This window comes from Oryzias melastigma, linkage group LG10 (genome assembly GCF_002922805.2).
Source record: "Oryzias melastigma strain HK-1 linkage group LG10, ASM292280v2, whole genome shotgun sequence".
Classification (NCBI taxonomy): domain Eukaryota; kingdom Metazoa; phylum Chordata; class Actinopteri; order Beloniformes; family Adrianichthyidae; genus Oryzias; species Oryzias melastigma.
Window position 1 is genome coordinate 9,363,472 of NC_050521.1, and position 26,305 is coordinate 9,389,776.

General features: G+C 45.0%; 3 protein-coding genes across 3 annotated transcripts; 2 read left to right on the plus strand and 1 right to left on the minus strand.

The window, feature by feature from the left end:
- Positions 1-369: 369 nt before the first annotated feature.
- Positions 370-11,840, plus strand: polr2b (RNA polymerase II subunit B). Its single transcript, XM_024264588.2, has 25 exons — positions 370-569; positions 1,360-1,432; positions 2,793-2,943; positions 3,849-3,961; positions 4,034-4,253; positions 4,324-4,482; positions 4,553-4,717; positions 4,820-5,016; positions 6,437-6,556; positions 6,841-7,027; positions 7,110-7,253; positions 7,393-7,532; positions 7,619-7,730; positions 8,001-8,155; positions 8,502-8,700; positions 8,782-8,950; positions 9,044-9,140; positions 9,649-9,743; positions 9,815-10,065; positions 10,154-10,243; positions 10,326-10,433; positions 10,517-10,630; positions 11,111-11,271; positions 11,356-11,551; positions 11,633-11,840. Exons 1-25 carry the CDS (start codon positions 551-553, stop codon positions 11,720-11,722), a joined length of 3,525 nt encoding a protein of 1,174 aa, XP_024120356.1. The 5' UTR covers positions 370-550; the 3' UTR covers positions 11,723-11,840.
- Positions 11,841-13,525: 1,685 nt separating this feature from the next.
- On the minus strand, positions 13,526-21,526 carry LOC112141465 (cytochrome c oxidase assembly protein COX18, mitochondrial). Its single transcript, XM_024264598.2, has 6 exons — positions 20,806-21,526; positions 17,761-17,861; positions 14,739-14,893; positions 14,549-14,664; positions 14,370-14,477; positions 13,526-14,238 (listed from the first exon to the last, which is right to left on the minus strand). The coding sequence occupies exons 1-6, from the start codon at positions 21,133-21,135 to the stop codon at positions 14,077-14,079; spliced, it is 972 nt and encodes a 323-aa protein (XP_024120366.1). The 5' UTR covers positions 21,136-21,526; the 3' UTR covers positions 13,526-14,076.
- Positions 21,493-26,000, plus strand: selenot2 (selenoprotein T, 2). Its single transcript, XM_024264599.1, has 6 exons — positions 21,493-21,729; positions 22,042-22,152; positions 22,838-22,964; positions 23,034-23,121; positions 23,379-23,514; positions 25,104-26,000. Exons 1-5 carry the CDS (start codon positions 21,539-21,541, stop codon positions 23,498-23,500), a joined length of 639 nt encoding a protein of 212 aa, XP_024120367.1. The 5' UTR covers positions 21,493-21,538; the 3' UTR covers positions 23,501-23,514; positions 25,104-26,000.
- Positions 26,001-26,305: the final 305 nt, after the last annotated feature.

Sequence of the window (26,305 nt, forward strand, 5' to 3'; positions counted from 1 at the left end):
ACTGGAATAAACAATTTTGATTACCCAGATTGTCAATTTTCCTTGTAGTTCAGGGGTCTCCCCATAGATGGCACACTACATTTAAATTCATATTTGGTTCAGGCACACAGTTATACTGCATTCATGTGGTGTTTAAAGATTTGTTTTTCCAATATCCGTGTGTGATTTCCAAATCATAGTCATTTTTTCAATTATTCCATCGCCACATGAACGCAGCATTTCCCTGATTTTTTTTCCAATGTCTCTTTAGGGGCTCCGTACCTTTTGGAGTAATACACATAATCAATATTTTTGAAAACAAGTTTTCTAAATACTCCCCATCATTTGGTTGAGCAGGTTCATGATGAACTTCACTCTCGCGCTGCTGTTTCCAGCCTTGGCCGCAGAGGGCGCTGTCGCCACAGATGACCGCCAAACACCGGAAACCCCCGCAGAAGAAGGAGAAGTGTTTCCGGGGCCTGCATCAGGCTCCGCGCCGCTTCTCTGTGTTTTTGTCTTCTTGAATTCTTCTAAAACCCTTTTTGTTTTGAGAGGATTTTCGGAAACCAACATGTACGACCAGGACGAAGGTGAGACGCGGAGCCCGCACCGCCTCGTCAGAGCTGCGCGTGAACACTCACGCATCCGTGACGAACGTCTCCTCATGACAAAAGCTGCTAGCCTGAAGCCGCAGGTCTCTAGAACCTGACTGTGTTTGGGTAGAACGAGCTCCTAAAAGCTCAAGAGGAACAAGGAAAAACGAGAAAAGTAGAAAGTACACGCGGAAACTGCAGCCAGGCGGGAAGATCCGAGAGGAAAACATCAACGATTATCGCGATAATTTGAAGTCTATTTTCGAAACAGAAATGTTTGACCTGATCATCACTAGATAACCGGAGAACTGAATAAGTGGTGTTAATGGAAAGGGTAAAGATGTCCCACTTACTGCTTTTGTGGGGGCAGGTGTGAAAATCCAGGCCTCGAGGGCCTCCTACATGCTCACCTTCCAGCTCACCTGCCTTAAGTTTGAAGCTGAGCAGCAGATGAGACGAGATTCTGGAAAACCAGCAGGATACAAATTCTAACAACCATGACACAACACCTGCCCTCGAGGTCTGGAGGCTGTTACCTCTGCTCTAAGAGCAGCTGCTCCTCCACACCTGCAGGAGATGTTTTTTTTTTTTAGTAGTTCATCACTCCATCTGTCATGCTGACATGTCATATTCAAACAAACCTTTATTTACAGTCTGGACCAACAATTGAAACCAAACAAGCGATTAACAGCATAACCCTGATAAACCACCAGCTCGGTGGTGATGATCAGCTGCTTCAGTTACCTTCTCATGCTTCACTGTGGACTCATGTTTCTGTGTCTGTTAGATAACCAGTATGATGAAGATGATGATGAAATCACTCCGGATCTGTGGCAGGAAGCATGCTGGATCGTCATCAGGTAAACTCACCTGTCAGTCCCACTGAGAAATAGGTGTCCACAGGTTTGGACGTAGCATAGAGCAGGGGTCCACAAACTTTTTCTTGTGAGGGCAACATTACTGTGTTCTTCTCTGATGTGGGATTGGTTTGCAGGCAAACAGAAAAAGTGTAAAAATCCCAGCCTAAACGTAAACATTTTCGTTTTTCCAGAAAGAAACACATAGCTACATTTTAAATAATTAATTTCTGTAATCTTCATGGGAAAAAAATAATTCTAAAACATATTTAAAAATTAGATATAAATCATTACCTGCGATAATGGTAGTGTGAATGATATAAGCTGTATGTGGCTGCTGAATATGCTAGTGCTGATAGCTGAAGATGCTGAACTTGATATCTGAAAACGCTGAAGTTGATAGCTGAAATTGCTGAAGCTAATGGCTAAAAACACTGAAGCTGGTAGCTAGATAAAATATTAGCTAAATGCCAAATAAAAAAAATCTAAATTAGCCAAAACAGCTAGTATGTAGATGAAATATTAGCTAAATAGCAAATTAGCCTGAAACAATGATAAAAAGAGAAAATTGCCCAAAACTTCTTGCATGTGGCTGAAATATTAGCTAAATAGCAAATTAGCCTAAAAAAACGGTAAAATGTCTAATTTAGCCAACACAGCTAGCTTAAGGCTAAAATATTAGCGAAATACCAAATGAAAAAAAAAAGCTGAAAAAAATCCAAAATTAGCCAAAACAGCAAGCATGTAGCAGAAATATTAGCTAAATAGCGAATTAACATTAAAAACTAAGAAAAAAACAGAATGAGCCAAAACTGTTTGAATGCAGCTGAAATATTAGCTAAATGCCAAATTAGCCTAAAAACTGAGAAAAGGGCAGAATTGGCCAAAACAGCTAGTATAAAGGTAAAATATTAGCTAAACCCCAAAATAACCCAAAAATCCTTGGTAACTGCCAAAACAGTTGAAAGAGCTGAAGAACTATGGACATCCAAAGACGTGCAGAAGAAAAATAACAATAATAAAGAAAATGTGGGTCTCAATCTACGTTTTTGGGCCGGGCCAAATGTGGAGGCAGGCCTAACCCGACCCGCGGGCCGTAGTTTGGGGACCCCTGCCATAGAGTCATGCATCTGTCAGAACTGCAGCAAAGGTTCTGCATCAGAGATCTATGTTCATATGTAGATGAACTCCAGTAAAAACAGAAACCTTGTTCTGATCCTCCCTTTTACACTTGAGACATCCTCCGTCATAGCACCTCTTAAGTCCGGTTGCTCATCGTCTCGTCTGAGTTTGTGGTTCCCTCAGAGGGTTCTGATCCGCTGCAGCTCTCTGAGCTCCTCATGAACTCTTGTCTGGTCTGCAGCTCCTACTTCGATGAGAAGGGTTTGGTGCGGCAGCAGCTGGACTCCTTCGATGAGTTCATCCAGATGTCGGTGCAGAGGATTGTGGAGGACGCGCCTCCCATCGACCTGCAGGCTGAAGCGCAGCACACATCGGGGGAGGTGGAGGAGCCGGTGAGTCTGCTCGGGGTGGTTTGGGTTTGTGTTCTTCATTTTCAATAGGAACTGCTGATTTGTGTGCCACATGAAGGTCAGAATTTTCTCTTTTTGGTTCTTAATCTGCATTTTCAGCAGACTCTCATGACCGTCACTGATCAGGTCTGCCTGAGCGACAGCTGCCGGTGAGGGTCTACCCTGTCCTCACCTGCTGTCTGTCTTCAGCAGAGAAACTGTTATTTTTGATGCTGTGATCTCTGAACCAACCCGGTTCTATGATAGCATTTTTCTCGTGCAGTTTTCCACATTTTAAGTTTGCATCTTTTAAATTTCATCAACTTCTGTTGCAGCCTGTGAAGAATAAATACAGACATCCTCCTTTATTTTAACTGACAGAGCTGCCACGATTGGTCGACTAATCAACGACTAATGGACCATAGTTGACGGCTAATTTAATAGCCAATTAGTCATTACTTTATATTTTATGGAGTCAGAGTTTAGTAAAGTTAAAAGTTATAATGGCATGATGCTAGCTCTTTGGACTATTTTGCCATTTATTAAGGTTTTGGGCTATTTTGGTGTTAAGCTAATCATTTCTGGCAGCACGACTGACAGACGCTTTTGAATCTGTTGCTGATAAAAGTTCTGATTTGACTGCACGCCTGGAGGCGGGCTTAAACTCATCATGTGCTGATGTGGTTGAGCATTCCTACAAATCAAAGAAGTTAAGTCAGTAACCATGAGGTACACTGACTTCAGCTTCTTGATTGAAGTAAAATCCAAGTGCCTGACCCCCCCCCCCCCACAGAGGCTATTATAAAGCTCTTTTGGGGAGGTGGGGTTGGAAGGTCACAGGTGAACGGATCAGAGTCAATCATCTAAAACCACAGCAGTGTTTTAGTGAATCTTTTTCTCTGCCGTAGCCTCGTTACCTGCTGAAGTTCGAGCAGATCTACCTGTCCAAGCCCACCCACTGGGAGAGAGACGGCGCGCCCTCCCCCATGATGCCCAACGAAGCCCGGCTGCGGAACCTCACGTAGGTCTCTGCGAGCGTTCGCTCCTCAGACGCCGCTCTGCGCCGCTCTCATCCGGTCTGCTTGGCCCACAGATACTCAGCCCCCCTGTATGTGGACATTACAAAGACCATCATTAAGGAAGGGGAGGACCAGCTGCAGACGCAGCACCAGAAGACCTTCATAGGGAAAATACCCATCATGCTCCGCTCCACCTATTGTCTGCTGAGCGGCCTGACGGACAGAGACCTGTGTGAGCTTAATGAGTGTCCGCTGGATCCCGGAGGCTACTTCATCATCAACGGCTCAGAGAAGGTGAGACCGGACCCTGGGGTCGGAGACAGGCGGTCCAGATGGTTCTGACACCTGTGTCTCAACTTTCCAGGTGTTGATCGCTCAGGAGAAGATGGCCACCAACACCGTCTACGTCTTTGCCAAAAAGGACTCAAAGTACGCGTACACAGCCGAGTGTCGGTCCTGTCTGGAGAACTCGTCTCGGCCCACCAGCACCATCTGGGTCAGCATGATGGCCAGGGGAGGACAGGTGAGCCCTCTTCACTCAGGAGAGCAGCTTCGTGGTGAAGAGCTTCTCACTAATGGCTACTTCGGTGCAGGGAGTCAAGAAGAGCGCCATCGGCCAGAGGATCGTCTCCACGCTGCCGTATATCAGACAGGAAGTTCCCATCATCATCGTGTTTCGCGCTCTGGGCTTCGTGTCTGACAGAGACATCCTGGAACACATCATCTACGACTTTGATGACCCCGAGATGATGGAGATGGTTCGTTCGTCATGCAGTTCCAACAGCTGCTCATTTGTTGGTGCGTTTTCCCCAAAACGAGGGATTCGTCTTTCTAAAACCGTCACATCACCGTGTTTTCAGGTGAAGCCTTCTCTGGATGAGGCTTTTGTGATCCAGGAGCAGAACGTGGCGCTGAACTTCATCGGTTCCAGAGGAGCCAAACCAGGAGTCACCAAAGAGCGAAGAATCAAATACGCAAAAGAAGTTTTACAGAAAGAGATGCTGCCGCACGTTGGAGTCAGCGACTTCTGTGAGACCAAGAAGGCCTACTTCTTAGGGTGAGTCTCCAGGATCAGTGCAGCAGTTCAGTGTCAGAAGCTGATAAGATCGATAAATACATACATTTTTGAAAGCAAATGTTTTTTTAGCTAAAATTAATAAGAAGTGGGAAAGAAGCTTTTCTCTGAGAATTCTTTATTCACTATTTAAAACGAATGGATTGTTGGAAACCTTTTTAACCGTATTCAAACCTTTTCTAAATGCTGATGAAGGCAAGAAGGGCTATTATAAGGCTTTTACCTCGCAGAAGTAGCTATATAAGCTAGCTCGTTGGTAAAAATCATTAAGCTAAAATGAGAATAATGTACTTGTTCGTATTAAAGGGCCTATACTGCGATTTTCTTTAGTCTTTGAGAGTAAACTATAGTCATTTGCACAATCATTTATTTAGTAAATGAAAGAACAAATTATTTATGAAATAAGTTATTTTTGTGGACTCTTCCTACAGGAAGTAAGATGACTCGATTCCTGAAGCTCCGCCTTTCAGTCATTGTGGGTGCCGCCCATTTCATGAAGTCATCCTAGAGCCTAATAACAAACAACATCCGAACTTTTGTAAACATGGATGCACATTTATTTTATTTATTTAAAAGGGGACAATGCAATTTAAAGAAAAACCACATGATAAAACAAGATGAAACACATGGTTATAAAAAAGGCAGAATTAGCCAAAAGGCTAGTTTTATATCCGTGGTCCCCTGGCCATGATGACAAAGAAAGCAGTAAAATACTAAGAACAATAAAAATGTACAAATTACATATATATTAAAAGCTAATACAATCTGGAGTGCACAGTAGCTGTACAATAAAATACAATACAAAATAACAAAGAATAAGACATCACAGAGAATCAAGACAAACATTCACAACGGCTATATCTTTAAATTCAGCTTACAGCATTCACACTAGCATTATCACAGGTAATGCTATAGATCTAGTTCATATTTATGAAATTTAAAATTATATGTTGAAAGTATGAAATTTTATAATTAAAAAAGGGCTGTGAATGTTGTCGTGTTAACGTGCGCGATTAATAAAACATAATTAATTCATTAATATTTATTAATTGTACTCAGGCGTCCTCAGTTCTCCTGAGATCAGTGTAATAAAACCCCGTCTAAAATAAACATAAACTTTTTTTACGTTCTGTGATTGAGATTTTATTACATTAAAGAGATAATATGGCATCCATTTGTTGTTTTTGGGCAAAACCGATCTTCTATTTTAATAAATAAGGCAGAGAACGATCATCATGACGGCTGTAATGCAGCAGCAGCAGCTCACCCGCTATGCAGCGCGGAGCGCAAAGATGCTTTTTTTGTTTGTTTGTTTGTTTGTTTGTTTGTGAGGAGTTAACATTGTAGTACACTTTTTGCAGGTGTGTCGAGTGTGTTCAGGTGTGTGTCTGGCGTGTTTCAGGTACATGGTCCACAGGCTGTTGCTGGCTGCTCTGGGCAGACGAGAGCTGGATGACAGAGATCACTACGGAAACAAGAGATTGGACCTGGCTGGGCCGCTGCTGGCCTTTCTGTTCCGAGGGTGGGTCTGCTGAAGCTTCACCTCACACACCTAATGGTTTTCTGTGCAGAAACCATGAACAAATGGAGTGGACCATATTTTAAAGCCAGTTCCACCAAAGAACGTGGACAGATGTTCCTGTCAGCTTCAGTCTCTGTTACAGTGTTTTCACCACAGCTGGTGTCTCTAGACTGTCATGTTCTTGTTCATCTGAATGTATCACACAGGTTTACAAACACTTCCATCAACCCTGACAACCTGCAGGTTTGAATCTACATGTCTGCTTTGTGTCCCTACGCTTGTAGCATGTTCAAAAACCTGCTGAAGGAGATCAGGATCTATGCTCAGAAGTTCATCGACAGAGGAAAAGACTTCAATCTTGAGCTCGCCATCAAAACTCGCATCATCTCAGACGGACTCAAGTACTCTCTGGCCACTGGGAACTGGGGGGACGTGAAGAAAGCTCACCAGGCTCGGGCTGGTGTGTCTCAGGTGGGAGGAGCTCCTGTCCTGCTGGTCATGTGTTCTTCTCTGGCCGCCTGACTCAACCTTCAGCTGCTTTTGGTGCCTGCAGGTGCTGAACCGCCTCACCTTCGCTTCCACGCTGTCCCACCTCCGCAGAGTCAACTCTCCCATCGGAAGAGACGGGAAGCTGGCCAAGCCCAGGCAGCTGCACAACACCCTGTGGGGGATGGTGTGTCCAGCTGAGACGCCAGAGGTGAACGTCCTCTTCACTCGGGGTTTCCTGTGGGTCAACCAGTGAATAACACTGAATCCAGACTGCTATCGAGAGCATCACTGAGGTACCAAACAACCCTCCGCCCCCAACTATTGATGATCTGGATCTCTGGTTGCAGGGTCACGCCGTGGGTCTGGTGAAGAACTTGGCCCTGATGGCCTACATCTCTGTGGGTTCACAACCGTCACCCATCCTGGAGTTCTTGGAGGAGTGGAGTATGGAGAACCTGGAGGAGATCTCACCTGCCGCCATTGCTGAGTCAGCCGCCTGTTCTCTTCCCAGGTTCACGAGTCATCTCGAGCTTTCTTCCTCTGCAGACCTAACACGTGCTTTTGGTGTTTTAGTGCAACGAAGATCTTTGTGAACGGCTGCTGGGTGGGAATCCACAAAGATCCTGAGCAGCTCATGAACACTCTGAGAAAGCTGCGCCGACAGATGGACATCATCGTCTCCGAGGTAACCAGCTCAGGACAGCTGTAGCCACTCAGTGCAGTACTGTGTAGAGTTGGGCACAGTTTAGTATAGTTTGGTACAGTTCAGTACAGTTTGGTACAGTTTAGTATAGTTTGGTAGCGTTTGGTAGGGTACTGTTATAAGGAAAACACTCTAAACCAAACCGTATTCAGAGGTTTCTCCTCTTCTGCAGTTTTTTCCTGTCAGTAAAGGTAACTTCAAAGCACCGCCCCCTGTAACTCTTGCTGATGTGATGTTATGCTGTCGTTCCAGGTGTCGATGATTCGAGACATTCGGGAACGTGAGATCAGGATTTACACAGACGCTGGTCGGATCTGCCGGCCGCTGCTGATCGTGGAGAAACAGAAACTTCTGCTGAAGAGGCGCCATATTGACCAGCTGAAGGAGAGGGAGTACAACAACTACAGGTCAGCCTTTGGTTCAGTCCAGGTTACAACAAACCTACTGGAGGAAAAGCACTGCAGAAACATAGCATTATTTTTACCTTCCAGCTTGACTTATACCACCTTTGATCTAAAAACTATTGTGTGGTTGGTCATTTAAGGGGGTGTGGTTTCACCCAAACATTCCTGGAAAGAGATGCATGCTGGGTCTCTGTCGCTTGTTTTCCTCGTGTCCTCAGTCATTTGCAATAACAAAAAGAGATTCTGAACAGAACTTTTTCTGGAAAGAACTGAGACAAACATGAAAAACATGAGTTTATCTAAGACGAGGGCAGAACTTGAAGAAACCGTGATTCTGTTTTGGGACCAGCTGGCAGGACTTGGTGGCGAGTGGCGTGGTGGAGTACATCGACACGCTGGAGGAGGAGACGGTCATGCTTGCTATGACTCCTGATGACCTCCAAGAGAAGGGCGTGGCCTATTGCTCCACCTACACCCACTGTGAGATCCACCCGTCTATGATCCTGGGAGTCTGCGCTTCCATCATCCCATTCCCCGACCACAACCAGGTACGAGACGGAACACATCCTCATGTGAGGGGCTCTGGTGAAGGTTTCCATGGTGACGCTGTTTGTTCTTCCCCTCGTAAGTCTCCCAGGAACACGTACCAATCTGCTATGGGTAAACAGGCCATGGGAGTGTACATCACCAACTTTCACGTGCGCATGGACACGCTGGCACACGTGTTGTACTACCCTCAGAAACCGCTGGTCACTACTAGATCCATGGAGTACCTGCGCTTCAGAGAGCTGCCTGCAGGTGATGCACCTGTACACAGAACACACCTGAAGCTGTAACGTTCAGCTGTGGTCGTTGTTTCTAGCCGTCTAAAGTCTTGAATGTTGTCTGTAGGAATCAACTCCATTGTTGCGATAGCCTCGTACACGGGATACAACCAGGAGGACTCGGTGATCATGAACAGATCTGCTGTGGACCGAGGCTTCTTCAGGTGCGTGGCTCACTGGGATCATCTCAGGACTAGGGTTGGGCACCGATTGGGTTTTATGCGGGTCCTGTGCCAAAGGTGTTTCAGTTTCTATTTGGTGCCAATTTCGATTCTTCCGTAACATAAAATAACGCCTACAGGACAAAAACGCTCATATTAGATTAGTATTTTCCTGCTGCTGTGAAACGCTGCCAGACATTCGAGTGCTGCGCGTGTTCGTGTTCACCCCATCAGCAGTCTTATATGAACCCGCCCACTATCACAGGAAAGGCAGAGGGATTGGCTAGAACTTCAACGTACTGAACAGAGTAGAAGTGATTGACGTGCCAAAGACAAATAGACCTGAAATGAAGCGAAGCACTGAAATGCAGCACCGTTTGCAGCAGCTTCTTTCGGTTTTGGTAGAACCGCGTAAATCATAACGGTTCCTACTTGGAACCAAACTTGGGTGCCCAACCCTACTCGGGACTCGTGTAGCTGCTGCTGTTCTCACTTTTGTTTCCTCCATCAGGTCTGTTTTCTACCGTTCTTACAAAGAGCAGGAGTCTAAGAAAGGCTTTGACCAGGAGGAGATCTTTGAGAAACCCACACGGGAAACCTGTCAGGGTGTGTGCCGCTCTCTAGTAATGGGACTGACACGCAGTCCAGCATCACTCACTCAGTGTAACCCTTCACAGGTATGAGGCACGCCATCTATGACAAACTGGACGACGACGGACTGATTGCGCCCGGCGTTCGTGTGTCCGGTGAGGATGTGATCATCGGTAAGACCGTAACGCTGCCAGAAAATGACGACGAGCTTGACAGCACCAACAAGCGCTACACCAAGAGGGACTGCAGCACCTTCCTGAGGACCAGTGAGACCGGCATTGTGGACCAGGTCATGGTGACTCTGAACCAGGAGGGGTACAAGTTCTGTAAGATCAGGGTATGAGCTCAGCCACATCTGGCTCCAGAGAGCCCCGTCCTCTCTGAGGGATGAGCGTCTTTTCCTGACGGCATCGTCTCTCCTACAGGTGCGTTCGGTGCGAATCCCTCAGATTGGGGATAAATTTGCCAGTCGACATGGACAGAAGGGAACCTGTGGAATTCAGTACAGACAGGAGGTAAAAACCAAGCAGTTGCTGACTGGCACTTCTGTGATGCGATGGGCGGTGACGTTTTAACAGGATGTGTTTTATTTTGAAGGACATGCCCTTCACCTGTGAGGGGATCACGCCCGACATCATCATCAACCCCCACGCCATCCCGTCCAGAATGACAGTTGGTCATTTGATCGAGTGTCTGCAGGGCAAAGTAATGATGGATCGTCCTAATGCAGCCCTGGGTGTTGACTTGCAGGCACTGGGACAGGTTTTTGATCGGTTATCACTTTCCAGGTTTCTGCCAACAAAGGGGAGATTGGAGACGCCACTCCGTTTAACGACGCCGTCAACGTTCAGAAGGTTTCAAACCTGTTGTCTGAGTACGGATACCACCTGAGAGGAAATGAGGTCAGGACGAAGTCGCTTCCTGTCAGCTGACTTGATGCCTTTTACCTCTCTGAGCTTCAAATTCTCACACATTGGGATTTGTGCAGCACAGATGCATTCTGGGATTCAGAATCATAACAGACAGTTAATAAGTTTAATTGAAAGCTAAATTTAAAGTTTACTGTGTTCCATCTATTATCAAAAGGAGTTAAATTCTAAAAATATCCTGCGATGGGTAAAGTACGTGGATACAGGACTACAGGATCTCTCAGATCTTTTAAACTCCTTATTACATTCTGTCTATACTTTTATATTCATTCTTCTCTCTTGGTTAAATTCTCAAAGTTCAATCCTTTATAGAACATTAGGTCCAGTTTCTTATTTAATTTTTTTTTCTGTTGTCATTTCAACAGATGCTCAGAGTTCTCAGCATCAGTAACCATGGTAACAGGCTGCTTTTGTGCCAAAGTGGTGTTAATCCTTTCTCTGATCCACGGTCAGGTTCTGTACAACGGCTTCACTGGAAGGAAGCTGACCTCTCAGATCTTCATCGGCCCCACCTACTACCAGAGACTGAAGCACATGGTGGACGATAAGATCCACTCCAGGGCCCGGGGCCCCGTTCAGATTCTCAACAGGCAGCCCATGGAGGGCCGCTCTCGGTGAGTGTCGCACACGGCAGACTTTCTGGGGTGAGATGGCGTGGGTAGCAGCGCTCATCAGCGGCCTCCGCTTTGTGTCCTCAGGGATGGCGGCCTGCGCTTCGGCGAGATGGAGCGTGACTGTCAGATCGCTCACGGAGCCGCTCAGTTCCTGAAAGAGCGTCTGTTTGAGGCCTCAGACCCGTATCAGGTGCACGTATGCAACTTGTGTGGGTTGATGGCCATCGCCAACACGCGGACGCACACGTACGAGTGCCGCGGCTGCCGCAACAAGACCCAGGTAAATCCCACCAACCAGTTAAAGATTTGGGTCAGGCCCGGTTTGGTTTGGATGACAGTTCTTTCTCCTGTCTGGGTTCAGATCTCTCTGGTCCGGATGCCGTATGCCTGCAAACTGCTCTTCCAGGAACTGATGTCCATGAGCATCGCTCCTCGTATGATGACATCATAGAGCGGCACAGCCAATCAGCAGACGGAGATGTTAACGTCTACAGATGTGATTGGAAGTAGAAAACTGTTTTAGTTTTTATTTTTGTTGGTGAAAATAAATGTGTTTTTTTGGACTTGAATGATTCTGTTCACTTACTTACAAAATGTCACATGACCTAGTTCTGTTCCAAGAAGCAGGTTTAGCTAACTGCAGAAAGGATGATCACCATGGTAACAAAAGCATATTTCAATGCAGTGGAGCTTGAAGCAAAAACAAAGGTTTTCATTCATGTTTTCATCATCTGACTTTATGTTCATGTTGGTCCAAAACCTGTAAATAGATGTTCCTGTTACCTGCTCTCACGACAGATCACAAAGTCATCTGCAAACATCAAGGTCCACAGAGGTTTCTGTCTGACCTCGTCCGTCAGTCTGTCCATCACCACAGAAAAGAGAAGGAGCTCAAATCTGATCCTTGATGTACTCCAGGGGTCCCCAAACTTTTTCTTGTGAGGGCTACGTAGCTGTTTTCTTTTCTGATGTGGGGCTCGAAAAAATACGAAAACATTTGAAAAACTAGATATATAGCATTATCTGCGATAACGCCAGTGTGAATGCTGTAAGCTGAATGTCGATGAGGAAGATGCTGAAGCTGATAACTAAAAACGCCAAAGCTAATAGCTGAAAATGCTGAAGTTTATAGCTTAAATGGCTAAAGCTGGTAGCTAGCTAGAATATTAGCGAATTGCCAACTTATTCTAAAAAACTGAAAAAAAATCTAAGTTGACCAAAAATGCTAGTTTGTAGCTGAAATATTAGATAAATGTCAAATTAGCAACAAAAAAGGTAAAATCTATAATTTAGCAAAAACAGCTAGCATAAAGCTAGAATATTAGCTAAGATCCAAATTATCGTAAAAAAATGAAAAATTTCCATATTAGTCTAAAAAGCTAGCATGTAGCTGAAATATTAGCTAAACCCTAAAACAGCCTAAAAATCCTGAGTAACTGCTAAAATAGTTGAAAAAACTATCATAAAAAGAGCTGAATATTTTAAGATCTATGTGCGTCCAACAAACGTTCAGAAGAAAAATAAATTGGTTCCCAATCTGTGCTTCTGATAGTGTTTGGGGGGCTGGGCCAAATGTGGACGCGGGCTGTAGTTGGGGGACACATTTCACCACTGACTTACAGCTTTTTAGATGTTGATCAGAACTTCATCCCGTTCAGTACAGCATGGAAGCTCTGCAGAAACAACACAAACCTGAACAGAAAAAGATTCCTGCAGCTGCAGCTGTATGGGGGGGGAGGCCTCAGAGCATCATGAGCATCAGACGTCGCTGTCATTGCTGCTAACGGTGGAAATACCTGCTATGGACATGGTCAGTGTTTGGGTACCAGAATGAAAATGTTTATTCTCATTCATTACTAATAATATTAACTGGATTTTTTTTCTATTCTATTAAAATCCAGAGCAAACTGGAATATCTCTCATGGAAATAACAATATCTCTAACTCATGAGTGAGTAGTGTACATCCACATGTAAATTATCCCATTGGAATTACTCTTAATGCTTCATGGACATATTTGTGTTTATACTTTCATGACAAACTGAATCCTTTAAATGTGAAGTTTGTAGGAAAGCTTTATTTCCTTGAAATTGAGAGACAAACTCCATAAATAATGCCTTAAATAACTATTTTACTTATTTTCTACGGTTGTAACTTCTAATTAGTTATTTATATTTTATCAGTCCAAGTGGAGATCAATTATTAAATCCATAGGTATTACTGGCATCAAATAAAGATGAAGAATCAGAATGGAGTACTCGTATTGTGTTACAACGACTGTCACACACATTAGATTTTATTGCAAATGCACACATGAAAACAAGACAACTTCCATTTCCACATTTGAGCTGAACTACAACAATGATATTATGACTTTTAGTCTGTACTTTATTCAGACTAAAAAGCTCTTCTGGTGGATTTATGGCTTTGAAAAAAACAACTGTGTTGCTTCTGTGAAAGGAGGACGATCATTCAAATAGTAAAAAATAAATCAAACTTCTTTGTCCATAATTGGAACTCACTGGATTTATTTCATCTTTTGTTCCGTTTTTCTTCGTCTTTGAGATGCAAGCCTGTGATTGGTTGGTTCCGAGTCAGATCAGTCTCAGAACTATCATCATGTGGACCATCATCCTTTAGGCCTCAGAGACTGAAGAACGCTCTGGCACGATGGAGGTCTGCTTCAGATCAGATCTCAACAGAGTCGTGATTCCTGAGTTTCTGCATGCAGCTTTCTGTCCAGGACAAAGACCGGACAGCAGAGGCTCAGTTCTGCTGCAGAGGTTCTCTGCAGACATTCAGTTCGTCATTTGCCATATTTGGAGATGAAGGCAGACAGCAGGTCTCTGTACGGAGTCTCTGAGCGCCGAGTTGGAAGCCGGAGGATTTTGTGGACAGCAGGAGAGCGAAGGATGAGGTTGTGGCTGAAGCCCACCAGACTGGAGGTGAACCAGTACAGAGCCATGGACTTTGGGGGTGGAGGGAGAAAAACAGGCGTCAGAGCAGAACATGCAGGAGCCTTTCAAAGTAAAAGCAGACTAGTAAGTGGACTAAAGCTGGTGGTATGGTTGGTCTGATGTTAGAAGTGATACCACTCACAGAGGGAACCATGGCGGCGATGGGGATCATCAGCACACAGAACCCTCTGATGCCATTCAGCACCAGCCGCTGCACGCCAGACACCCCCACTCTCTGCAGAGAAAACACCTGCAGAGACAGAGCATGCTCAGTGTGACACCACTACGGGTCAGGTGACCGCCGTCAGCGCACAGACTCACTTCCACAATGATCAGGTTGGTGAGACCCAGACAAACAGGCAGGATCCAGGTGGAGTCCGGTACCGTGAGGTCAGAGAACCACAGAGCACCCCCTGCTGCCAGCTCCTCCTGCAGCGCTACACAGAACATAGCTCCAATGTGAGGCCTCATTCCAGAACCAGGCAGCCAGTTCTGGCAGAGCTGAGCTCACCTGACTGATTCAAGCTCAGGTTCCGGAGTGCCAGAGACAGACTGATCCAGAGGGGAAGCTGAACCCAGACCAGCAGGCTAGCTTTGAAGGGATGGCAGTTATCCCTGATGTAGAGCTGAGAGACGATGCGGCGCAGATTCTTCTTGAACTGGAACCTGAACACAAGACAAAGACTCTTCCAGAACTGAACTGCAGCAGATCCAGAACAGAACATGATTAATCCTGTTCAAGACTCAGATGGTGCCAGGTTTCTCCCAAGACCCACTCCAGTGAAAGTAGTCCCTTTTAACATCTTTTTGTGTCATGTTTATGATGATGGAGGACACATGTAAAGAAAATTAAGCTCAGAATTGCATAATACTCAAAATGTAGTATTTCTTCAATCAAATCACTGTGATTTTTCTGGTGAAAAAAATGCTGTTTGAAAGTTTATATTACTTAGAAAATATGCTGGCTGAGTCACACGCTCACTGCTCCGCTCCATTCTGATGCATCAACTTGCAGACAAATTGATCCATGAACATCGTTGTTTTCCACATCTGAGCTGGAATCTGGTTCAAAACTGTACAGCTGGATAGCTGATAGCCATTATCGTTGCACCGTTAATAGGGATGTGTATTGGGAAGAGTCTGCCGATACATTGGAAATATCATGATACAATAAATATTGCAATATATCTTAAGACACTTGAGACAATATATCACACATTTTTGAAAGAGTATGACCTTGAAAAAACTTTGAATACTAGGGTGTCCCATGGCAGACCAGTCCTGGGTGACAAGCCAGACAAGAGCAGTTCAGAACCCCCAAAGTGAGAAACACATCTCAAGATTTCATTATGTCGCCCAGACTGGCGTCACTGGGACCCATCCCAAGAGCCAGCAATGGGGTTGGGGCTCGCAGGCACATTCCTAGTAACCAGAGCTCCTCCCACAGGTCCTGGTTGGGTCCACTCCAAAGAAACATCGTGGAATCCCTCTCCCATGGGTCTACCAGCTAAAAGGGGTCCGGTCATTGAGCATGGAACATCACCTCTCGATGAGGTGAAGGAGTCTGAGCCTTATGTGTGAGGGTTGAGAGGTACCGGTTAGATATAGTTGGGCTCAAATCCAGGCACAGCCGGGGCTCTGAAACCATTCTGGAGTTGCCCATGATGAGAGGCAATGGGCCTGGGTGGGCTCACTCGTGAGCCCCCAGCTCAGCTACCAAATGTTGGAGTTTACCCCAGTGGACGAGAGGGTCATGACCCTTTCATTTAGGTGGGGATTAGGTCTCTGATTGTGATTTCGGCTTACGGGTCGAACAGCAGTTCCGAGTACCCAGCCTTCACAGTGTTTTTTGAAGGGGTTCTGGAAAGTACCCCAACGGGGGACTCCACTGTCCTCCCGGGGACTTCAATGCCCAGGTGGGCAATGACAGTGGCACCTGGAGGGGCGTGACTGGAAGGACTGGTTGCCCTAATCTGAACCTAAGCTGTGTTTTGTTGATGGACTTCTGTGCTCATCATAGATTGTCCATAAGGAACACCTTTGACCACACGGGTGTCCATCAATTCTCTTGACATCAGGACACCCTCGGCAGGAGATCAATGATGGAGTTTGGATGGTGTTTTGGACACTCGGGTAAAGAGAAGAGCAGAGCTGTCCACTGACTACTACCTGGTGGTGAGTCGGATATGCTGTCAGGGGAGGAGGCCGGAAAGACTTAACAATTCTAAACGTACAGTGAGGGTCTAGTGAGAGTGGCTGGCTGAGCCCTCTGTCAGGGAGGTCTTCATCTTCAACATTCAGGAAAACTTTAAGAAGGTACCGAGGGAGGTTGGTAAGTTGTTCTCCACCTCTATTGTCTCTGCTGCCGTTCGGAGCTGTGGTTGCAAGGTCTCTTGTTCCTGTTGCAGTGGTAATCCCCAAACATCGGAAGTAAGGGATGCTGTCAAGCTGAAGAAGGAGTCCTATCAAGCCTTGCTGGCTTGTGGGACTCCAGAGGCAGCTGACAGGTACCGAGAGTCTAAGCGAGCTGCGGCCCAGGCTGTTGTGGAGGCAAAAACTTGGACCTGGATGGAGATTAGTAAGGTCATGGAGAAGGACTATTGGCCGGCCTCGAAGAGGTTTTGCTAAACCATATGACGCCTTAGGAGGAGAAAGAAGTTTTCTGCAGGCAGCGCTTTCAGTGCAGGTGGGGAGCTGTTGAATTCGACTGGGGACATTGGAAGGAATACTTTGAGGATCTCCTCAATCTGCTGAGACGTCTTCTCTTGAGGAAGCAGAGGCTATGGACTTTGGGATGGAGATGTTTAACACTCAAGCTGAAGACATCGAGGTAGTTGATGAGCTCCTTGGGAGGCAAGGTTCTGGGAGTGGATAAAGTCCACCCCAAGTACCTCAAGTCTATGGATGGTGTGGGAGTGTCTTGGCTGACACATCTCTGCAACATTGAATGGCAGTCAGGAACTGTGCCACTGGAATGACAGACAGGGTGGTGGATCTACTTTTCAAGAAGGCTGACCGGAGGGTGTGTTCCAACTACCGGGGAATCACACTACTCAGCCTCCCCGGGAAGGTCTTTGCCAGGGTACTGGAGAGGAGAGTTTGGAGGATAGTTGAAGCTCAGATCCAGTAACAGCAGTGTGGTTTCCATCCTGGTTGTGGAACTGTGGACCAGCTCTTCAGGGTGCTGGAAGGTTTGTGAGAATTTGCTCATTCAGTTGATGTGTTTTGTAGATTTGGAGAAGGCACTTGACTGCGTCCCCTGTGGTGTCCTGTGGAGGGTGCTCTAGGTGTATGTGGTCTGAACTTCTTTAGAACCAGAGTTCGAAGTTCTAAACCAGTACATAACATTTAAAAATGTTAATATTTTATAACTCGAGTTCCCTCAGGACCTGATCTTCTGAAGAAGGAACACATTCAGAAACAGAATCTGTTAACGCAGAGTTATAGTTACCTAAATCCTAGAAACAGACACCAGTATGTCCTGCTGGGCATTCATTTCTTTATTGCAATAAAAACCTCTTATTTTTCCATACCGACTTTGATTGTCCGTCCAGCCTCTCTCTTTGGCTCGCACAGACACCTCATAGCGAAGCCTCTTAGCCAGCTCAGAGATCTCCACCTGCAGCGCCTCCACCTGCAATTACCAGCTGGTTACTATGGTTTCTCGAGGCAAAGGTTTCTATGCATCTATAACACTTATGGTAACAGTCAGTTCAGTCTACAGGGACAGAGTAAATGACCCGCTGTCTCATAATACGAAACTGCTTCAACATATTAAAGCCAAAACAAAACGATCAGAAATTACCAAAATATTCATTTGAACTGTGTATTTTCAAAGTCCAACTCCAACAATGATTTGATCTTTTTTCAAAGTGTTCCCAGAGGTCTTTCAATTATGTTTATTCCTTTTTTAGACAAAATCCTGAAGCCTGTGATGATTTTTAGAGCAGCAGGAGTTCATGAGAAATTCACCTCTGGGTTGTGGGTGGGACTGTCGGCACAGAATTATTCATCTGCCGATATCCCATCATTCCTTTGTTTACACTTTCTTTCACTAGCTTACAGCCCTTCATAACCCCAAGGAAACATTAACAGTGGGACAAAAATGGCGAGCGATACTGGAGCCATCCAGCTGTACAATTTTGATCAGATTCCAGCTCAGACAAGGAATTATGAGATGTTTATGGATCTATTTGTCTGCAAGTGAATGAATCAGAATGGAGCGGAGCAGGGAGACTTTGCTCTGTCTATTTCAATTGCTGCGTCACGAACAGCAGCTTTCTACAACTGCATTTCTTAATCGGCTCCTAATCCATCACAATAATAAGGAAAGACTCAGAAATGCAGTTTACTATGATTTTTGAGGCCATTTTGGAGTTGAGCTAGTATTTCAGCTACATTCTAGCTGTTTTGGCTAATTTAGGCTTTTTCAGTTTTTTGGCTTTTTTGAAATTTTGCTATTTTCTCAGATACATGCTAGCTGTTTTAGCTAGGTTTTTTGGTAGCTTTTTAGGCTAATTTGGCATTTAGGTAATATTGTAGCTGGCTATCAGCTGCAGCGTTTTCAGCTATTAGCTTCAATGATTTCAGCTATCAGCTTCAGCATTTTTAGCTATCAATTTCAGCATCTTCAGCTATCAGCACTAGCATCTTCAGCAGCCAAATTCAGCTTACCTTATCACAGGTAATGCTATATATCAGTGGCGGGCCGTGCATTTCCCACCTAGGCCTTCAGTAGTGCTCCATCTGAATCAATCCAACCCTCATTAACTATTTTATGGCAGTAAAACTTCTACTGCAGGTACAGCTGCCACACACACACCAAAAGGATAAAAAATAACCTGATAAAATTTCAATATTATGTAGGGAGATAGCAAAATTTTACTCACCAAAAATCCAGATTATTTAAACACAAAATCCATCCTTTCTATCCTCAAGAAGATTTCAATCACTCTGTCGTGCAGAATCCATGCGTTTCGCAGATGGAAAGTGTTCCGTGGCTGTGATAAACTGGAAAAGGCTGCATGCGGGAAATGTTCTGGTATTCCTGAATCCTCTCGTGGTCCAGGAGGGAGACAAACATCAGTTTTTGTGATCGATCAAGGTCTGTGTCTGGAAAATAATATTTTCGGTAGTGCGCGCGAGGATTTTGCGCTGCACGCGCCCGCGGTGCGTTCAGGGGCCTCGTAGATTTCAGCTTCACTCCCGCTCAATGGAGTCACGGAACTCCTTTACCCGTGCCAGACAAAACTGTGCCACAACTTTACCCAGACATTCATTTTCCACCAAAAATCAGACGATGAGACGCTTTCCACTGGTAACATCTTCAAACCTGACACGCCGCTCCTCGGCACCTGTGTCCGTCACATAACGCAGAACCAGAGCGAGCTGTGAGCTATCCAATCAAAGCTCGTGAAAATGATGACGTTTCCGTGCGCCTGCTAGCTGGCCTTCGTATCGCCTACTCCAAATCTGATTGGTTGAAGCAACAGTTTGGTCGACAATTATTTTATGCTACAGGGCCCGCAGAACTGATTGTGAAGGCCTCCGGGCAGATTTCTTTGACCCTAGCAACAAATGGTGCTGCAATGTGATTGGTTAATGCTTAAATAGGAAAATACACGTCTGGAAGCAGCGCAACCAGGGAGACAGCAATGAAAGGACGAAGACAGAGCATTTGGAATTATAGAATACGTATTCACGGAAATAAATAATAATTAATATCAGTCTGTGATTCAGATATTTTTAGGCCAGCAGAGAAGGCCTTGCAGGCCCTGACGGCCCGCCACTGCTATATATAGTTCATAACTATGTTAAAAAGTTACAGCTTTAAAGTTTTAATAATTTAGTTTTAGAGTGTTTAATAAATTTGTATCCTGTTCTAAGGTGTGTTTTGGATTTTGACCCCTGGCAAAACTAATCAGGATTTTTGAATCCTCCTTCAGTGTTCAGATTGAATAAAACCATCATCTGTCCACTCCTTGCCGCAAGTAAACAATAAAAGAGAAGTTTTTGACTCTTTTTGAATCTTTTTGTATTTCTGAAAAATAGGATATAAACTCCCATCAATTCTTTACAGTCCATTTTCAGAAAAAAAGTTTCCAGACAACTGTTTTATTCAAATCGTGAATCAGGAGCAGAAGAAAATCGTCTTTGGAAAAAATTGTATCTAAGAGAGTCTGAATAGAACATGATCCATTTTCCTCGTTTGAGGTAAAATCTGGATCTTACCTGTACTGCTGGATAGCTCTGATATTGCTCTCTATTTTTGCTGCACATCTAATGTTAGTTTGGGGTTGTGAGGGGCGGAGAGTGTAAACAGAGAGCTCTCAGCAACGGAGAGGGAAATGGGGTTCCACAAGTCTCAGACGTGAATTTCTATATAAACTTTTGCCGCTTTGCAGAAACTATGTCCTATAAAAAAAATAAAAAACAAATAAATAAAATAAAAAAAAATACAAAAAAACGTGTTTTATTTTTGACTAAAACAACATCATCCCGATTAAAGACCACTGGTAACACTTTCACAGTAGATCAGAAGATAAAGCCGCTGTCTGCGGAACCAGAACCGGACTCACCTTGGAGACGATGATCAGCTGGTACGCAGCCAGAGGGAGAGTGACGGCGGTTCTGACGGTCAGCGTCGCGGCGATGATGCTCATCCACCACGGCAGACCGCTCAGCTGCTGCACGCTTACCAGCACGTCCTCGCACAGGTGGACGGGAGCCGAGTCCGCCAGGCTGCCGTACCAGCCCGGAGTCGGAGCCTCTCCGGAGCCCCCGTCAGTCCCTGACAGGCCCCTGACCGGCACATAGGCGCAGAGCGGGCGGGGACAGGACAACCTGCCACGGAGCTCCGTCCGGCGGAGTCCCGGCGCCACCCGGAGCAGCGCCCCCACCCGGAGCATGCTGACTCAGCGGCGCTCAGACTGGTGTCTGCCGCACACGATGCATTACAAACACTAATAGAAAAGTGTGTCCACGTTCAAAACAAATGTCATAACCTCCTGAAAGCCGGTGAACAACCGCAAACCTACAGAATCCACCCGGAACATCTTCAAGTCAACCTTCACAATAAAAGCTCAAACTCTGGCACGAGCCTGTTTGTACGCTCATGAAGATGCGTGCACGTAAGAATCTATCTGCAGGTGAGTTGTTATGGGTATAAGTAGAGGTAAAATCACGAACCTCTCCTTGTTGTACCCCACCCTTTCTATCGTCCATCCCGATTTTCTTATTGTGAAGGAGCGCAGAGACGACCGTGTCCGGATGATCTGAGACTGCGCAGATCGCTTCTGCCTCGCTGCAGTCATGTCGGAGTTCGGGCCTTCGGGCCTGCTGGCGGTTCTGTTGCTCTTCACCGCTCTCACGCTGCGGGACGTTTACGTCGGGAGGTCCAAGCACCAGCCGGCCGACGGGCCAAGCGTCTTACCGAACACAGGACCCGGAGAACACGCCAGGGCCTCCGCGTACACGGGGCCCGTACTGAGGTTCCGGTACTGGTGAGTTCATTCACATTTATACATTTTAATGTTAAGATTGACAATATTTTTGACACATTTGGTAGATAAATACCGAGCAAATAGGTTAAAATGAAGCTCGTGGTCAAAAAAAATAATTAATTTAGAATTTCCCAGGGTTCCGTGAACGCCTCTCATTTCAAACACGTTGTTTTTTCCCTAAATTCTGTTTTGAGCCAGAATGCATGTTCCGGGGGGTTGTCCCGCTGAAATAAAGGATTTATTTCCCCCAAAATGCACAGGAAGTGCGTTTGTTTCCCCTGTCAGCTGACTCCTCTGCTCCTCTGTCTGCAGCATCTCCTGAGGGTACAACAAAGTCTTCCAGGAGTACTCCCAGGCCATCAGCCAGGTGTACCCGGACATCCGTATCCAGGGAGACAACTACCCCCCAACCCCCATCAACAGGTGAGGCCTGACCAAGATGTTGGCAGCATTTGTTTAAGCTGACATGTGATCCAGAAGGTCTCATTTATAAAAAAGTTCAGTAGATCGTGTCTGTCAAAATGATTATTTTAATAGTCAACTAATAACTGATTATTTTTTCAGATTAATCGACTAATCAGGTCATACACAAACTAGATGTAAAGCACACATCTTAACCATCATTAGCTTTAAATAAACTAAAAATTATATATATAGCATTACTTGTGATAATGCTAGTGTGAATGCTGTAAGATGAATTTGGCCACTGAAGATACTAGTGCTGATAGCTGAAAAACGCTGAAGGTAATAGCTGAAAAAGCTAAAGCAGATAGCAAGCTAAAATATATGCTAAATGTCAAATTAGCTTAAAAAGTTTTTATATTACCCAAAGCAGCTAGCATGTAGCTGAAATATTAGCCAAACTCCAAAATAGCCTAAAAACCTTAATAAATGCCAAAGTAGTCCATAAAGCTAGCATGATGCCATTTTAACTTTCAACTTCACTACATTCTGACTCCATATAATACAAAGTAATGACTAATCGACTAATAAATTAGTCATCGACTATCTTAATTGTCGACTAATCGTGGCTTCTCTAACTGCATAGCATCAATGATGTGTCCAGAAAAGGTTCTGACCCGTGAAGTCCTCTCACTCTGCTCCTCAGGGTTCTTGGTAACCTGATCTCCTACCTGAAGCTGCTCTCCATCCTCCTCGTCATCACTGGTCAAAACCCTTTTGGTTTCATTGGACTTGACACCCCCGGCGTCTGGACCTGGAGTCAGGACAACAAGGTTTGGAGCCACAGCTGTGTTAGCGCTGCAGCGGTTAGCACCACGGCTAACTGTCTGCCACTTCCCCAGATATTCTCCTGCCTGATGGTCTTCTTCCTCTGTAACATGATGGAGACCCACTTCCTGTCCACCGGAGCCTTTGAGGTGTCTCTGAATGGTGAGTTGTGATTGGCCCAAAGCTTGAGGCGGGAGTCGTGGCACCGGCTTGTTATTGGGTGGAGGTAAATCCAGAGAATCGTGGTTAGGATTGAAGCTCCAGGGGTGAGGTCTTTAGAAAAACAAAATACAGAGGATGTCAGGGATGAAGAGGACAGATTGAGGGTGTCGTCCGCTGAAGGCAGCAGCTGTTACCTGCAGGGACGATAATGGATCAGTGGCTGCAGAGACTCTCCTCATACGGTTTGTGTCCTTCAGACGTTCCTGTGTGGTCCAAGCTGCAGTCCGGCTATGTGCCCAACATCCAGGAGATGTTCCAGATCCTCGACACCCACCTGAAGATGAACCAGGCTCAGCACACCGGCTTCTCCACCACTTAGAGCTCCGCCCACAGGTGACACGCTCTTTCAGTAAGGTCTAGTGGTGCGTTCGCTCGACAGGAAGCAGACTTAGGCTGAGACTGTAACCAGACTGGATCGTCTGAGTCCGGTCCAATTGCCACACAATATTCTTGTTGACACCCCCTAACATGAGCGGCGTCAGCCTTCGGTCGTTTCAGAGGAAGGCTGTCTCGCTCCTTTCTGACAAAAAACAAATTAATTTTTATGAATTTTCTCACAGGAAGACCACATGTTCCTGAAACAAGAAACCTTAGTTACTTCACCTTCCCCTTTGATCCAGAGTAGGAGGAGCTTCATTTATCCAGTCCTGCGATTGGTTGAGACATGAAACCTGCCAGGTCCTGCAGTCAGCACCTCTGTTACAGGGGTGTCAAACTCAGTCGCACAACGAGAAAAAATCCAAAACACACCTTAGGTCACAAACCGAAAGAAATAAACATTTATAGAACACTCTAAAACTACATTTTATAACTTAAAAACCATAACTTTTAAAAAATAATTATGAACTAATATATATCATTCCTAGTGATAATGATTGTGTGAAATGCTGTAAGAATTTGAATTCTTGTAAGAAATTGGCTGCTGAAGATGATAGCCGAAATCGCTGAAGCGAATAGCTGAAAACGCTGAACCCGAAAGCGGTGAAACTGATGGCTGAAAACGCTGATAGCTGAAAACGCAAAGCAAATAGCTGAAATTGCTGAAGCTCATAGCCAGCTAAAATATTAGCTTGATGCCAAATTAGCCTAAAAATCTTCTTAAAAACCCAGGTTAGTGAAAACAGCTTTAGAGGTTGCTAAAAAATAGCTAAATTTAAAAATGGGCTTAAAACTGAAAAAAATCCTAAATTAGTCAAAACAGCTAGCACATAGATTAAATATTAGCTAAATGTTGGCATTCTGCTAGCTTTTTGGACTATTTTGGTATGTATTAATGTTTTAGGCATTTTTGGAGTTTAACTAATATTTTAGACACATGCTAGCTATTTTGGTTAATTTAGGATTTTTTCTCAGTTTTTTAGGATGTTTTGTAGTTTAGCTAACAGTTCAGTTACCTGTTAGCTGTTTCAGCTAATTTAAGTTTTTTTTCAGTTTTTTAGGCTAATTTGACATTTAACTAATATTTTAGCTGGCTATCATCTTTAGCGTTTTCAGGTAGTAGCTTCAGCGATTTTAGCTATCAATTTCAGGATCTTCATCAGCCAAATTCAGCTTACAGCATTCACACTAGCATTGTCTCAGGTAATGCTATATATCTAGTTTTTAGTTAGTTTAAAGCTAATGAGGGTTAAGATGTGCTTTACATCTAGTTTGTGTATGACCCGATTAGTTGACTAATCAGAAAAATTAATCTGTGATTAGTCGAATATTAAAATAATCGTTTGTGGCAGCACTAGTTGGCTCCCATGACACCGCCTCAGTCAGTCATAGTATCTCATCCTGTTGCTATTCTGCTTGATGAACTTACAGTAACTCGCCATGTTAACAGTAATGCCAGTCGGTGCCAGTCGGTAACTTTCAGCAATAATCTTACTCTGCTCACCACGTTGACCTCCTGACCTCTGTCCTGTCTTTGTCTTCAGCCATGCTGCATTCAGGTGTCCTGGTTCAGGAGGACATTTGGTCTGTGGCGTTCATGAAGGTCCGGCCCTAAAGCAGACACTGAGGGGTCTCTCCTGATGTTCTCCTCGCCACAAAGACTCTTCTTCTGCACCAGCTCACTGCATGCACTGCAGTACCCACAATGCACCGGTGTGCCGTTCACGGCTTGCCCACCGTTTCTCTGTGGAGACATGGAGCGCCTTCGTATCAGGGTGGGGGAGGGGTGTTCTCTAGCATCAGGACGCAAACAGGATATGATGCTGCTGCACTTCCTGTCTCGTGATCCTCTGAGCTGCTGGTCCAGCGCTGTTTTTCTAAAGCTGTCCTTTAGAATGGCGTCACTTCTCGCTTTAGACCTTCACGCAGACCAAGAACATCTGGAATCATTTCCCTCAGACTTCTCCTTCAGCTCATAGAAACCAGTAATGGTGCATCCAGGCTCTCATGGGGTTCAGGATCCCGGCCCGACTCCTCCAGCTGACCTTAACCTTCACGGGCTGATGGTCAGACCCGGGTCCAGACCTTTTCCAGGTCTGAGTCTGGAAGCACAGAACCCGTTCCAGAGAGTAGTTCTGGATCAGGACTGTGGCCCTGCAGTATCAGTTCTGCATGTCAGCGCCACCATCAGCTCTCAGAGTCTGAGCAGGAAGATGGTTTCATGTAAACCAGTAGATGAGTTCCTTCTTCTCAGTGTCGCTGCCACACAGTCGCTGTTTGAGGATGGAGCTTCTCTACTGGTTTTAATAGAAATGATTTAATTTAATATAACATGTCAAAATGATGAATCTGGTGTGATATTACAGACACTGATCACCATGAATTGATCAGTGTGTGAGTTCTGGGTATTGATCCATGAATAAAGTCTTACTGAAAGAGCAGCCGGTTTCTGGAACATTCTGTAGAACCTTGATGACTCAGCAGAGGCCCGTCAGGTGAAGCAGCTGCTTCAATGAACCAGGGGGAAGCTTTTATTCTGATAGGACATTTAATGAACATTTCACATCCTACAAGATACAAACACAGTAGAGGATAACAATCACTTCGCATGGGGCAAATACAAAGAAATACATGTTCCAGACATGTATTAAAACAATAATTGAAAATAAATCAAATGGACCTAAAAAAAATATATAGAGAAGTTACAATAATAAACAGGAGATTTGTTTGGAGATCACATCTGTAA